Source organism: Tupaia chinensis, unplaced genomic scaffold (genome assembly GCF_000334495.1).
Source record: "Tupaia chinensis unplaced genomic scaffold, TupChi_1.0 Scaffold139833_1, whole genome shotgun sequence".
In the NCBI taxonomy this organism is placed as follows: domain Eukaryota; kingdom Metazoa; phylum Chordata; class Mammalia; order Scandentia; family Tupaiidae; genus Tupaia; species Tupaia belangeri.
The window spans coordinates 2,897,725-2,912,354 of NW_006199712.1; the positions used below are offsets into that span (position 1 = coordinate 2,897,725).

Genomic DNA, 14,630 nt, shown 5'->3' on the forward strand with positions numbered 1-14,630 from the left:
GCTCAGCTAATACAACTACTCTTCAAATCATAGGTACACAGTATCTTATTTTGTTACTAGGAAAATTAAGTAAAACTAGTGAAAAAGATACTTCTAAAAAAACTAAATCAAAACAATCCATTACAAGATTACTTTCTACTTTATCTAGTAGAGGGGAAAAAACAAACAAACCAGCATGTGAGTTGTCAGAACAGTCATGACGTATTTTTTCTGTTTTTCTAGCCAAAAATATATCATTTTTCCAACAGCCCAACATAAAGTGCTGAAATGAAAAACTCAAGGCAAAATTCACAAATACTGTCAGTTCCAGTCTACCTAACTGGTTATATAGCAATATTGCAATAACAGTACATAAGTTTCCTTATTTCTTCCTCATACTGCAGCAATTTTATTCTCATTTTTAATAGTGTTCAACTCTGCAAGTGGCTTAAATCAACTTTTTGTACCTTGAATTTACAAACCACTGAATGCTACGTTTCCTGAAAACCATTTTTATATTTCACTAAAACCAAATCCTTCTAAAAAATACCAAGTTTTCTGTTTTAAACAGAAACTCGTAGAAATATTTGGAAACTAGTGTTTGAAAGATTGCTACAGAAGACTATGAAAGAGTAACTGTCATATGAAAGAATTCGATGGCCAAATCATGTTAGAAAATTTATAAATAAAATTCTTTCATGACAGAAGATAAAATGTTAAAATGGAGGTTTAATTCAACATAAGTAGTCACTGAGGACAGGACAGGGGTTGGGTATACTGAAATCACATTGCTTCTTAAAAAAGAAAAAATTTAGTCAGGCATTCCATTAGTCTTTTCATCTGTGGGTATTAGTATGATCCAAAAGGAAACCTTACTGAAGAAATTGGTTGGCACCTCTACCAAATAGGAGTCTTGGGCCCCTTACTTTCTATGATCACCTTAGAAAATACAAAACTTTAGCTACTGAATTGGAGCTTGTAAAGTACATCATGCAGAAGAAAGACAAGAGTACTGCCAAACTCACTGAGTAGGACTTTTAAGGGACTTGATATCACCAGTGGGGCAAAAAAACAACATTATAGTTTTCTGTTCAGATTTTATTTGAAATCTAATTCAAATTGTCAAAGCTACAAAAGGGGTGGGGGAGACATCTGTATTATTTTTGCTAAGTCACAACATCCTAAAACAAAATATTACTACCGCCAGCAGATCCATTATACACATTTCTGATGAAATTCATTAGCACAGTAAAAATTTCATCTTGAGAAACAGCCACAACGAAAGTAATTTATACAATATAAAACAATGACAGCTCTACAGATGCAGTTACTCATGAGTTTACACATGCATTCACAAACAAACAAAAAACCCCAGGAATGCTCTTTCATTTGATTTTTTTTGTTGTTGTTTTTGTTTTTTAAAAATAGACCATTCAGGCACAAAACAAAATCGCATTTCCAATAAGTGACAGCATCTTAAAAATGTATGTCAGTGTTTGTTTTTCTTTGATTTTTTATGAGATCTGTGTGGCGATCGGGACTGGGATCTGGATTTCTTCCCTGATTTTTTAGGGGATCTAGACCGTGACCGCCTAGACCTTTTAGGTGTCCTTGAACCAGAAGGTGATCTGAGGAAACAAACAGAAACAACTAATTTACCAAAGTACTCATGTGCTTAAAACAGATTATCCTTAAATTATCTAAAATGATCCTTAACAGCACAATGAAAGTCACTGAAATAAATGAGACTAAACTTCTTAAATTTATACCCTGGCTATTGCACCCACGATGACCCAAGGACTTATTTGTATCATCAAGCACTTTATCAGCGACCCTCAGGAGACCTTTCTGAGCCTTCCTGGTGCCCTAAGAATGAAAAATCTCTAGAGGTTGGGACCAAGAATTTGCATTTTTAACAACCTCCCTAGGTGACTGATACCTTCAAAACTTCAATTTCTAATCTATAAGATAAAAGTTCAAATGGCACCTAAGATCATTCACAAAAATTTCAAAACCAATCAGCTTGACAGCCTATTATCTTGAGGGGGAAAAAAGCATCCACTGCAAGTATGATTCAAGGTCATCATTTGTGTCAGCATAATTTCAATGCATAATTTTGAAGTGCTATCCACGCAGATTACCAAAACAAATAAATATTTACAAGTACGTGTACATACATACATACGTATATGCAAGTGCTATTTAAAAAAAGACAAAGTTATCTATCTTATAAATATTCTATTAAAAATAGTTAAGATAATAAAGCACTGGCATACAAAGCAGTTTTAATTCTCAGGAAGATTCCTCTATAAAAACCAGATACTTAAAACATTTCTCAACTACTTTTCTGGAACTAAAAGGGGAAAAGTATATAAAATACTTAATTACATACCGAAAAAATGATATTTGTTCTATTTATTTCCACAAACCTCTACCCAAAAACCTGTTAATAATATTGCTGTTAGGGAAAAAGTATACCGTTCTTACAACTTTTACAAAAATCAGAGACTATTCAGGGACCAGCAGATGGTGTAATGGTGATGTCGCTGGACTCCCACATGGCCAACTGGGGTTCGAGTCTCAGACCCAGCATTTGAAACTTATGCCAGAGTGTATATGTGTGCCCAAAATCCTGAGAGGAGAATGGAGGAGGAGAAGAGACTGTAGTGTGGCCATCTCCCCAGGGGGTGATTTCTCATTTTCTGTTGTTTTCTCTCCATCCTCCAGCAAGCATATGCTCCCTACAGCAAAAATTTCTTAAAAAAAAAAAATCAGAAAATATTCCATAGAAAGAAACTAAAGAAAAGAATAAATACTGAAGCAACTGCCTCTTCCACAGGAGACAATGGATACGAAGTTTAATATTCTTGGCTGGGGACCAGCAGATAGCATAATGGTTAGCTTGCTGGACTCCCACATGGTCGACCTGGTTCAAGTTCTGAACCCAGAGGCTTGGAACTCATGCCAGGTGTTTGTGCGTGCATGTCCAAATTCCCGAGAAGAGATTGTAAAATGGCCATTTCCCTAGGGGGGTGATTTTTGACTGTCTCTCTGGCAAGCACATGAGCCCTACAGCAAAAATATCTCTCTCAAAAAAATAAAAAAATAAAAAAAAATTTCTTGGTTGGTCTTTACTTCTTGGAAGCCTTACAGTTTAACTGTAAGAGAGACTGGGCTGGGGAGGTGGGAGGATGACCTAAAATTAAAGCATGCCTCTTTGGTTCTTTAAAATCCTTTGAAAAAAAAGTCTGCCAACGAAATTATTTGCAAAAGTGGGTAAAATGACAAGGAAACTGATATTTGAAATATTACCAAAAACAACCTGGATTTACCTTTTGGCTTTTTTGCTAACATCTCTGGGAGAATCTTTGTGCGATGACCTGGACCGTGAGCTTTCTTTATGAGATCTTTCGGAACGCTCGGATCGCTCCGATTTTGGTGACGGGGATTTCACTCGTCTTCCACTGCTACTGCGGGACGGGCTGGGGGACGTACTGTGCCGCCTTTTCCTAGAGAACAAAGCCCCCAAAACATTCCGTGAGTGAAAAGAGCGTCAGGCATGCATTTTCCCTCTACTCGATTAGCCATTAACTTCTACCAGTTTACACTAACCTTATTCTCACTAACTATATTAATGTTACTTTCCATCCACATTCAAAATCCTTTATGCCAAGAACAAACAAGTTGTACTGATCAAGAGACAATAGTTGAATTCAATTAAATTGGAATTTCCTCTGTTATAGACAATAGACAAAAATGAACTAAGGTCTGTGGATTAGCTAACAGTGTTTGTTTTTAATGTCAATTTCGCACTCTTGATACTTTCAATGCGCTTAAATAAATGTGGTTATAAGAATAGGACATCGGGGCCAGCAGGTTGCGTGGTGGCTGGGGTACTAGACTCCCACATGAGCATGGTTCGAGCCCTAGACCTAGTGGCTTGCTTTCTCACTATCCCTCTCTCTTTTTTTCTCTCTCTCTGGTACGAGTATGTGCTCTACAGCAAATTTAAAGAATAATAATAAATAAAGTTAAATAATTCTTGGGACCAGCAGTTATCATAATGGCTATGTTGCTGAACTCCCATGTGGTCCATCGTGGTCCAAGTCCTGGACCCCAGTGGCTTAAACTCACGCCGGGCGCGTGTGCGTGCATGCCCAAGATCCCAAGAGGAGAATGGAGGAGAAGGGACTGCGGTGTGGCCATCCCCCCAGGGGGGTGATTTCTCGCTTTCTATCTCTCTGGCGAGCACATGTGCCCTTTAGCAAAAAAAAAAAACTCAAAAAAAGAAATAAATAAATAACTCGCCGGGCGCGTGTGCGTGCATGCCCAAGATCCCAAGAGGAGAATGGAGGAGAAGGGACTGCGGTGTGGCCATCCCCCCAGGGGGGTGATTTCTCGCTTTCTATCTCTCTGGCGAGCACATGTGCCCTTTAGCAAAAAAAAAAAATCTCAAAAAAAGAAATAAATAAATAACTCTTAAATAGGATATCATGTTGGCAAATTATTCTCAGATGGTTGAAGGTGGCACAAAAGAGGAAAAATAAAGCAAAAAATAAATATTTTAACAATTGGGAAATGAAGGTGAAGTGTATCTACCAATTCTTTATACTACTCTTGCAGCTATTCTGTAAACCTGAAATTATGTCAAAACAGTAAGACAAAAAACAGGGATCAGCAGATAGCATAATGGTTGTCACTGAATTCCTATGTTGTTAATCGTGGTTCAAGTCCCAGACCCGGCAGCTTAAAACTCACACTGAGTATGTGTGAGTGCATGCCCAAGATCCCAAGAGGAGAATGGAAGAGAAGGGGTTGTGGTGTGGCCATCCCCCCCTTGGGGGGGGGGTGATTTCTCACTTTCTGTCTCTTTGTCTCTATAGCGAGTAAATGCTCACTATAACAGAAATCTCTCTCAAAAAAAAAAAAAAACCAGAAAGACAGAAAACTGAGTGTTTTATTTAACTGATATAGGCTTTGTTATTTGAAACTATTTAATATAGTGACTAGGCCAGAAGCCAATCTGTAAATTGCTTATTTTTAACTAAGAATGACTTAGTTCTATTAACTGAAATAATTTTATTAAGTCAGAGGTTTAGGAACTGTGAAAGAGAAACTCTTGAGATTAGAACAAAAATGTAAAGTGAGGAGCAAGACCCTATGGCCTATGTACATAATCTTCTTTCCAGATCAGACTAAAGACTGGAGTTTATAGGCAGCAGTTCAGCACAGAGAGACTAGAAAAAATGCTTACATCGGAAGGAACAAGGAAGATCTAGCAAGCTGCTTTGTTATTTAAATCCCAGGCTTGCCACTGAATACTGTAACCGAATTCTTGCACTGAACGAAGGCTAAGGATACCACATGAACCATGTACAGAAAGGATGATGCCCCGGTTAAATAAGACCATAGCTGGATGACTGCTCCATTTCTCAGCTTAATTCTGCCTCCTGCAGGCAGGAGCCAAACATGCTTACTATGAAAACAGTTTATCGGCATCGGCGATAAAAATACTGTAAATGAAACACCAGCCCAGATCTCATTGGATGTGAGAAATGCTGTACCTTTCTTTCCTTGTTGGAGTGCATTCATCTTTTTCCTTCTTGTCCTTAGATCGCGATTCCAATTTCTCCTTATCCTTCTTATCTCTTTCTCGTTCTCTTTCTAATTCTTTCTCTTTTTCCTGTTATTTTTTAGAAGAAAATATTTATTTGTTTAAAAATTCCAATCTGGGTTCATCTCATTTATTTTATAGTATTATAAATAATAAATCATTACTTACGGTACAATACCATTTTCAATAAAATACCAACATTTTCAAGAAACTAGTCACTTCTACTTATATTGAATATTCATAATAATACTAGCAATAACAGCTTAACATTTACTGATTATAATCTTAACAGGTCAAAAAAATGGACTAAATAACTCCCCACATACTATTTCATGTAATTTTCTAGATCATCCCTAGGAATAGTGCTATTTCCCTCGTTCTAGAATTGAGAATGAGACTCAGAAAGATTAAGCACTATGTCCATGGTCATGCAGGATGGTAAAGTCAGGATTTGAGCCCAAATTCTAAAGCCAAGCTCCTCCTTCTTTCCCCCAAAGCTCAGAAAAAGCAAAATTGCACTGACTTTTCATTATAGATTACAATAAAATAAGTCATTCTTCTAACAGTACAGCCAAGGTTATTTAATTAAAAAAGAGCTCTTCTATCAAGGTAATAAAACGCAAAGAGGAAACAGCTATATTCACAATAATCTTCCATCCACCTCATGTCAGTGAGGAAGAAGTATCAGCTGTACCCTAACTTGTAAAAATACGAACTGACTACATTAGTACACAATCAGTCAGGCGTCACTGAACAACGGGGACGGGTGCTGGGAAATGTGCCGAGTGTGCAAACATCACGGAGTGTAGGCACACGAACCCAGACGGTACAGCCGACTACACACCTAGACTGTGTGGCAGGGCCTGTCGTAACGCTACGGAAACACCACTGTACACATGGCCCTCATGACAGAAACGCTGTTATGCAGCAGACCACTGTGTATATGCCAGAAAAATCACTTCCAGTTGCTAGTGCTGCTCCTTCTCTCTTGGAATTGTCATTTGTTGGTGATGGTACAATTTAAGTAGTGGCTACCGACAACGAACCCTCAAAGCCCATTTGGTTCTTCACTAATGGGAATTTAATTTTCCTATTATTTACATGCATCAAGAAAACTAACTGAAAACTGATTCTTCTAATTTTTAAAAGATGAGAAAACACCAGATGTTGGCAATTTGTGTGTGTAGAGTCAGATAAATATTTGTTTTGTGGGCCACATACATTCTGTCACTACTATTCAAGTCTGCCACTGCAGTAGGAAACCCACGACATACCTAAGTAAGCTAGCTCAGCTGTGTTCTACTCAAACTACTTCCAGACTGAGGCAGGGACCGGCACTGCTGACCCCTAGGATAAACCCTCAAGGAACCTATCTTTCTCTCCTCGTATAATGTGGAATGCAAGGGGACTAAATTGATAATGCACGTATAAACTCATTCCAAGCATGCTTCTCTGTCAGGACCAGTGAGCATCCCAAGGTGCAGTTTCCCACGCAAATCAATAACCTGTCAACATCTCCACGGAATCCATGCAGTATAGATAAGTAACATCTTTTTTAAAAACTCCTGTTATTTTTTTCCCAAATATAATATATAAAGCATAGATTTTTAAAGTGGTGCTAAGGAGGGAACCAGCAGTTAGCGTAATGTTATGTTGCTGGACTCCCACGTAGTCGACCACGGTTCGTGTCCCGGACCCGGTGGCTTAAAACTCACGCTGGGCGCGTGTGCATGTGTGCTCAAGATCCCAAGAGGAGAACGGAGGAGAAGGGATTGCAGCGTGACCAACCCCCCTGGGGGGTGATTTCTCGCTTTCTGTCTCTATGTCTCTCTGTCTGGCAAGCGCACGCGCCCTATAGTGAAAATCTCTCTCAAAAAAACCAAAAAACAAAAAACAAAACGTGGTGCTAAGGAGACTTCCTCTGATGATCTATAGGATGCATTTTACTGACTAAAATGCACATTTTATAGGAACCATATACTACATTAAAGTACTTAAAATAGTTTAAGCATTCTAATTCAATAATAAAGAGTAACCGCAGTAATAGTAGCTACTATCTAACTCGGAATCTTGAAAAACGGAGACTTCCAGCCCAGGTTCACAGAGAAGAAGCCAGCTGCAGCGACTCACCCACAGGCGCACGCAGAGTGGCATGAGGACGCCACAGCCGGTGCTGCCCCACGGTCCCTCCACTGGACCACTTGCCACACCAGCCGGGCTCGTTAGTCGCTTCGGACTGTAAGCTCCTCCTATAACATTGACCTATTTTTCCCTTTAAAATCTATTTTTGTTTGTTTTGCAATGTCAGTCAAGACACAGGATAAAATAGCAGTACCAAAAAACTCCTGGGTTCCTTCAACAACTATCATGTGCGGCTCCTGGTTCTAAAATTCCCTGCATAAACATGTTCTGCTATGGATCTGTGAAAATATGAAGTCTCTTAAAAGCTTCTAATTCACCAGTGAGAGGGGGCAGTAGGTGGCGTAACAGTTAGGTTGCTGGACTCCCACATGGCATACGTGGCATAACAGTTAGGTTGCTGGACTCCCACATGGCCGACTGCGGTTCGAGTCCCAGACCCAGTGGCTTAAAAATCACAGCAGGCACACAAGCATGCCCAAGATCCGAGGAGGAAAATGGAGAAGGAATTGTGGTGTGGCCAGCCCATCTCGGGGGTGATTTCTCACTGTCTGTCTCTCATGCGTGAGTGCATGCACCCTAGGCAAAAACCTCAACAACAACAAAAAATCACTAATGAGATATCCTACCACTCCTCCCTCTTTTGAAACAATGGGAAACGAGTGCTACATCAACTCCGTAACACCAGGACTTCCCAAACCATGCCTCTATATGTGCCTCTGTGTCATTTTCTCAGAGTTGCTAGTGCCTCACTGTCCAAAATTGTGACTCTTCCCATAAGGTCTCCCCAGTTTTGAAAATATGCTCTTAGCAGAACTAATCTTCTACTCCACAAGTATAATTCAAAATAAAATACTACACTGTTGCCTTAGACACCTTTTCAAAGTTGAAGCTTTTTTTTTTTTTTTTGAGAGAGAGATCTTTGGTACAGGGGGTGTGCACTCGCCACAGGGACAAAAGGCAAGAAATCACCCGGGGGTGGTGGGGTGGTGGTGGTGGTGGTGGTGGTGGTGGTGGTGGTGGTGGTGGCCGCCAGACTCGAACCGTGGTCCACTATGTGGGAGTCCAATGATATAACCATTGCACCACCTGCTGGTCCCTGAATCAGTTTTTAAAAACATCAATTATCAAATCTTTTCAATTGTCTGTAAGTATTCATCTTTTACACATTCAAGGATAAAATCTGAAACACAATTTCCTTAAGTACACAAATCCTATTACAGAAAATCAAATAAATAACTTTCAAAAAGTTACATTATTAAGTATACTTATTCCTTACTCGTTGAAGAAGCTTATCTCTGTAGTGTTCTACTTGTTCCTGAAAACTCTGGCCTGGTTTTTTAGGTCTTTTTCCAGATTCCAATTCATCCTGAAACTTCATAACTTTGAGCTGTGAAATAAACATTTTTAAGTATTTTCATCACTACAGTTCCTCACACATTGCTTTGCTCCTTTTCTGTGGTAAAGTAATCACTGATCAAGTCAGTCAAGATATAAACCTCAACATAAAACTCCCTTTTCTGAAGGTCACTTGTCAAACAAGACCAACTACACAAAATTCAAATGACAGACACGAGCCCGCGTGTGCTCCGCCCAATCACGAGATGATAGAAAAACCAAGAACTGTGCTCTACACCTTAGAGAGCCTACATTTTAAAATCAGGATTTGGTTCACAGTCCGAACCCCAGAAGAGCAAGTAAGCTGTGAGAACGGGAAAAACAATCGCTGAATATCTAACAGAGAAGGGAGAGGCAAGATTATGAAAACAGACATGGTCCCTTTTCATGGGAATTCCAGCCAACTGGAGAAGACAGACATTAAACAACAAGTGAGCAAAGTCAGCAATGAACAAAACACACACCACTACACATGTATTAGGTCATCGGAAAAGTCATGACGTATTTTTTCTATGCAAAAATGGATCATGACTTGGTAAAATCACACAGAGCTTTTTAAAAGGGAGAAGCGAAAAAATAAATTAATTAATAAAATAAATAAATACATAAAAACAATTTTAAAAAAAGGGAGAAGTGAACAGTACAAGATAAGAAAAAGCTACTGCTGAAGAAGGAATGTTTGAGATAAGAAATGTGAAGGAAGCCCAGCTGCTGTGGTGCAGCTAACAGCAGCTATAACGTGAGGGCCTGTAAGACTGACGCCATGGTAACCGCAGTTCTGGATCCCTAGGTCAGCCTGAAAACATTAGGCATGTCGACTGGCACCCAAGATCCTGAGGAACTGAGGGTACAGAAAAGGGACTGCAGGGTGACGAGACCCTGTAAAGGGTGCTTCTCTTGTTCTCTCTTTTGTGTGTGCTCATTATTAAAAAAAAAAAAGCCTAAAAGAGAGTTGCCTGGTATGAAAATTTCTTGATGTGCCTGTACACACCAAGCTATGATACCCAGAGGGCACCGGCTTGGTGAAGGAAGAGGAGGGCGGGTGCGGTGTGATTTAAACTTCACTGCCATACCAACCTCAATCTCACGAAGTTTAGCTCGTTTTTCCTCACTCATTTCAGAGTACTTAGAAAACTTAGATTCAGTCATTTCTTCTTTGATTGGGTTAGAGTACAGATGATGTTCTTCAGATTTGGAACTTTGAGTATCTTCCTCATCTTCACTTTCTTCTTCTTGACTTTGGAAATAAATAGGATACATTACATGTCAAGGCAGTAAAAAAGTAAAACAGTCCAGTCCAGTTGTTTCATTTTTCGCTGACATAGACCTTAAATAATGTAAGCAAAACATAAGAAAACAATTCTAAAACTTTTTTTTTTTTTTTTTGGCAAATTATCTGGCCAAACACTGAAATGTCAGAAAAGTCGAGACATATTTTTTTCTACGCAGGTTTGCAGAAAAGTCGAGACATATTTTTTTCTACGCAGACATGCCTCATGACTTTGCCGACGACCCAACAGTATCTAATAATTATGTAAACACACTAAGATCTCATCCACAGAAAAAATTTAAGCTTCAACACACTCACATTTAATAAATTCTGCCTATGCTAATGTTATCTGTGTGCCTTTCATTCTGCAACAAACAACATTTACAGCAGGTAATGAAATGAGTAATCAATGATTTCTATATACTCCACAGTTAGGAGTAATTTCACAAGGCTTTATGTTTAAAAAACCAAATGTTTACCTTTCCTTCAGCAGAGCCTATAATTTAGAAAATGCACGTGTCTGAGTCACAGAGTTACTATAAAGGAATCAATGCAACATGTAAAGACCTTTAGAGATTGATGCATAACCCTGGGAATTTTGAGTAACGGCACACATTGGTACTCATGTTACACTTCTGAAACTTTTACTGGTCCTACACTGGACAAAAAGAAAGTGCAAACCTGAGTAAATACTGTAGGCAACTGTCTTATGATACAAAGAAAAATTCTCCTGTCTTTCCAGGAACAATGTGCAGAAACAGATAAAGATGTATAAAGCTAGTCATCAGTGCTAAAACAAATTAACGAGGTATTCTTGAAGCAAATAATAAATGGTTTAAAAAAAGAAGAGTTTCACATTCTACTACTAGGTAGTTGTGTGTGTGTGTGTGTGTGTGTCTGAGAGAGAGAGAGACTGGCAAATCAGAGCAAAACAAGGCATCCATGTACAAGCAAACCCAGACTGCTTATGTATATACAAATAAAATTCTTGTAAGCAATACTGATTGTGACAATAAAATTACCAACATAGCCTAGAATAAACTAAAATGGTATAGGGCTCTAACGTTATTTGGGGTGTGTTATTATTAGGTCTATTGATGCTTCTTGTGTGAGTGATGAGCTATAATAAAGTAGGGTTTATCACAGATTTTTTTTTCTTTTTAGGAAGAGATTTTTGCTATAGGGCATGTGCACACATCAGAGACAGAAAGTGAGAAATCACCCCCTCAGGGGGAATGGCCACACTCTTCTCTGTTCTCCTTTTAGGATCTTGAGCAAACATGCACATGGTCCGGCCTGAGTTTTAAGCCACAGGGTCAGTACCACGGTCGAATACGTGGAGTCCAGCAATGTAACCATTACACCATCTGCTGGCCCAGTTTATCACTGATTTTAAGAATTTAGAGGACTGGGTAGTGTTTGAAGGGGAAGAGACTAGACTTACTGAGGATTCTCTGGGTATAGAATGTTGTAGTTATAGGAGCTGGCTGATAGTTGTAGCTGGGTGATCTTTTTTTTTTTTTTTTTAGATTTTTGTGTCTTCTCACTTTTTTTAGAAAAGAATTATTTAATTTTATTTATTATTATTATCATCATTTTAAAATTAGATCAGAGAGAGAAAACAGAAACAGAAAGTGAGAAAGGAACCCACCAGGTCCAGGACTCGAACCGTGTGGTCAACCATGTGAGAATCCAACACATTAATCACCATGCCCCCTGCTGGCCCCACAGTTAAGTGATCTTTATTCATCAGTATTTTTATAATTAGGAGATTACTTGGGGAACTTTGCCTTTAATATTTAAAATTGGTAAGTCCTTACATGTTTGTATTTGGGTGGTGAACATGGCCTATGGTAAGAAAAAGGAGTCTTTATAGCATACACTTAAAATTATTCTTTTTTTTTTTTGGAGAGGTTTTTGCTATAGGGCGCATGCGCTTGCCAGACAGACAGAGACAGAGAGACAGAAAGCGAGAAATGACCCCTCAGGGGGCATGGCCCCGCCACAATCCCTTCTCCATTCTCCTCTTGGGATCTTGGGCATGCACGCACATGCACCCAGCGTGAGTTTTAAGCCACTGCGTCCAGGTCCGGGACGCGAACCGCTGTTGACTAAGTGGGAGTTCAGCGACATAGCCATTACGCTAACTGCTGGTCCCTTAAAATTATTCTTAAGAATGCAAAAAGTTATAATCAATTCTTCCCAAATGGAAACTTAAAGTCTTACATAATAAAACTTACTTGCTGAATGAGAAAAAATTTAAGCCAGGCAAAATTCTAGCAATCAGACTCAGAAAAGATGTCCCCCCCCCCCCCCCCTTTGCTATAGGGTATGCTCACTCATGGAAAAGAAACATTATGAGAGAGGGACAGTGACAAATCACTCCCTGGTGGGGATGGCATGCTGCAATACCTTCTCCTACACTCTCCTTTTGTGTTTTTGGGCATGTATCATAGATACCCAGCATGTTTTTCAAAGTCACTGGGTCCAGGACTTAAACAACACAGCCAGTCATATGGGATCTAGCCACCTTAACCTCCATGCTACCTGCTGGCCTAGAAGACAGTTATTTTTTATTTTAATTTCTCATCCAAAGGTCCCTTCCAGAACATTACTTACAGGTTTTACAAACTGCATACTCAGAGTCCTACAAATTGTTAATACTACATATAAGTAAAGCTCAATGTAATACTAAAAAAAGTCAAAACCAACCATGTAAAAAATTAGATCCTTGGGACCAGCAGTTAGCATAATGGCTATGTTGCTGGACTCCCACGTAGTCAACTGCGATTCGCGTCCCGGACCCGGTGGCTTAAAACTCATGCCGGGTGCGTGTGCGTGCGTGCGTGCCCAAGATCCCAAGAGGAGAATGGAGGAGAAGGGACTGTGGCGTGGCCATCCCCCCTGGGGGGTGATTTCTCACTTTCTGTCTCTTTGTCTCTGTCTGGTGAGCGCATGCGCCCTATAGCCAAAACCTCTCCAAAAAAAAGAAAAGATCCTTTTTGGAAATATCCAATCTTTATATTTGATATTTTTCATTAATGTGTCAGAAACTTCCTAAATGCAGTTTTCAGTTAATTTTTAAGATACATAAAATGTTGAGCTGGTCCTGTGGCTTATTGGTGAAGGGAGCTGGATCTCACACAGCTGAAGGAGGTTTGCATCCCAGCAACAGTGGTCTGAAAAACAGGCTGGGCTCATGTGTGTATGTGTCTAAAAGCCCAAAAGGAGGGAGAAACAGAGGAGAAGGAACTGTGGCATGACCACTCCCCCTTTCTGCTTCTCTTCTCTAGCAAATGCATGTGCTCTCAAGCAAGTAGGCTAGGCTAGGCTAGGCTAGGGAAGGGAAGGGAAGGGAAGAAGGGGAAGGGAAAGGGGAAGGAGAAGGGGAGGGAAGGGAAGGGAAAAGACGAGACCTAGATAGCTGGACACTAATCATAATCATATTATTTCAGACTTTTTAAATGACTAATACTGCTTTCCAATTTAAAAATATACATATTTTACAATTTCTACCATAATTAAAAAAAAATCTGAACAGTTTGTTTTCATTAGTTTTGGTCTAAACTCTTATTTAGCAGTTCTAGGTTCAGAGTTCGCCACAGCTTCCTCTTGCTTTTCCTTTGAAAGCAATGGAAATTCGTGACCCTAAACTCATATAAAACTGATTACAAATGAAATTATTTTGGAGCTTTTCTTGAAAGTGTTAGTGGTGCTATGGATTTTTAAAATCACATTTCAGCAACAAATGTAATAATTAATAGTTGCGAAGGTTTTTTTATAGTTCATAAAAATGCCTAAATAATAAGGCATTTTTGAATTTAGCCACTAGAGAGTAGTAGAGAGGCAAAAGAAAATGTCAACAATCAGAAAGTTGTATGCAAGTCTTTTTTCCCTTGATTTCTACTTTCATAAAATATTGATCATGAGTTATCTGGAATTTCTAAAATAAACTTTAAGTGTAAGTTATATTTCTACTGATCTATGTTTCTATCGATGCATGATTATTCCAATGTGAACACCAAAACTACCCACATTCCAAACACTGACATAAATACCAACTTTATGCCAAAAATCTAGTACCTTTAGAAATAAACATAGCTGGGACTAGCAGGTGGCATAGTGGTTAAGGCACTAGGCTCCCATGTTGCTGACCATGGTTCAAATCCTGGACCCAGTGGCTTAAGACTCATGCCGGGTGCTACGTGCATGCATGCCCAAAATCCCGAG

The 14,630-nt window shown here is 39.3% G+C and overlaps 1 protein-coding gene across 6 annotated transcripts in view; it reads right to left on the reverse strand.

Moving 5' to 3' along the window:
* Nucleotides 1-386: 386 nt before the first annotated feature.
* The window catches only part of U2SURP (U2 snRNP associated SURP domain containing), a 63,853-nt gene continuing 49,609 nt past the window's right edge, over nucleotides 387-14,630 (reverse strand). For all 6 annotated transcript variants that reach the window (XM_027765879.1, XM_027765878.1, XM_027765877.1 and 3 more), the window contains 5 exons: nucleotides 10,208-10,367; nucleotides 9,012-9,122; nucleotides 5,544-5,662; nucleotides 3,312-3,488; nucleotides 387-1,607 (listed from right to left, as the gene is read on the reverse strand). In XM_027765879.1, the coding sequence (XP_027621680.1) occupies nucleotides 1,469-1,607; nucleotides 3,312-3,488; nucleotides 5,544-5,662; nucleotides 9,012-9,122; nucleotides 10,208-10,367 (706 nt within the window). In that variant the 3' untranslated portion in view covers nucleotides 387-1,468. The remainder of the gene's footprint in view (nucleotides 1,608-3,311; nucleotides 3,489-5,543; nucleotides 5,663-9,011; nucleotides 9,123-10,207; nucleotides 10,368-14,630) is intronic.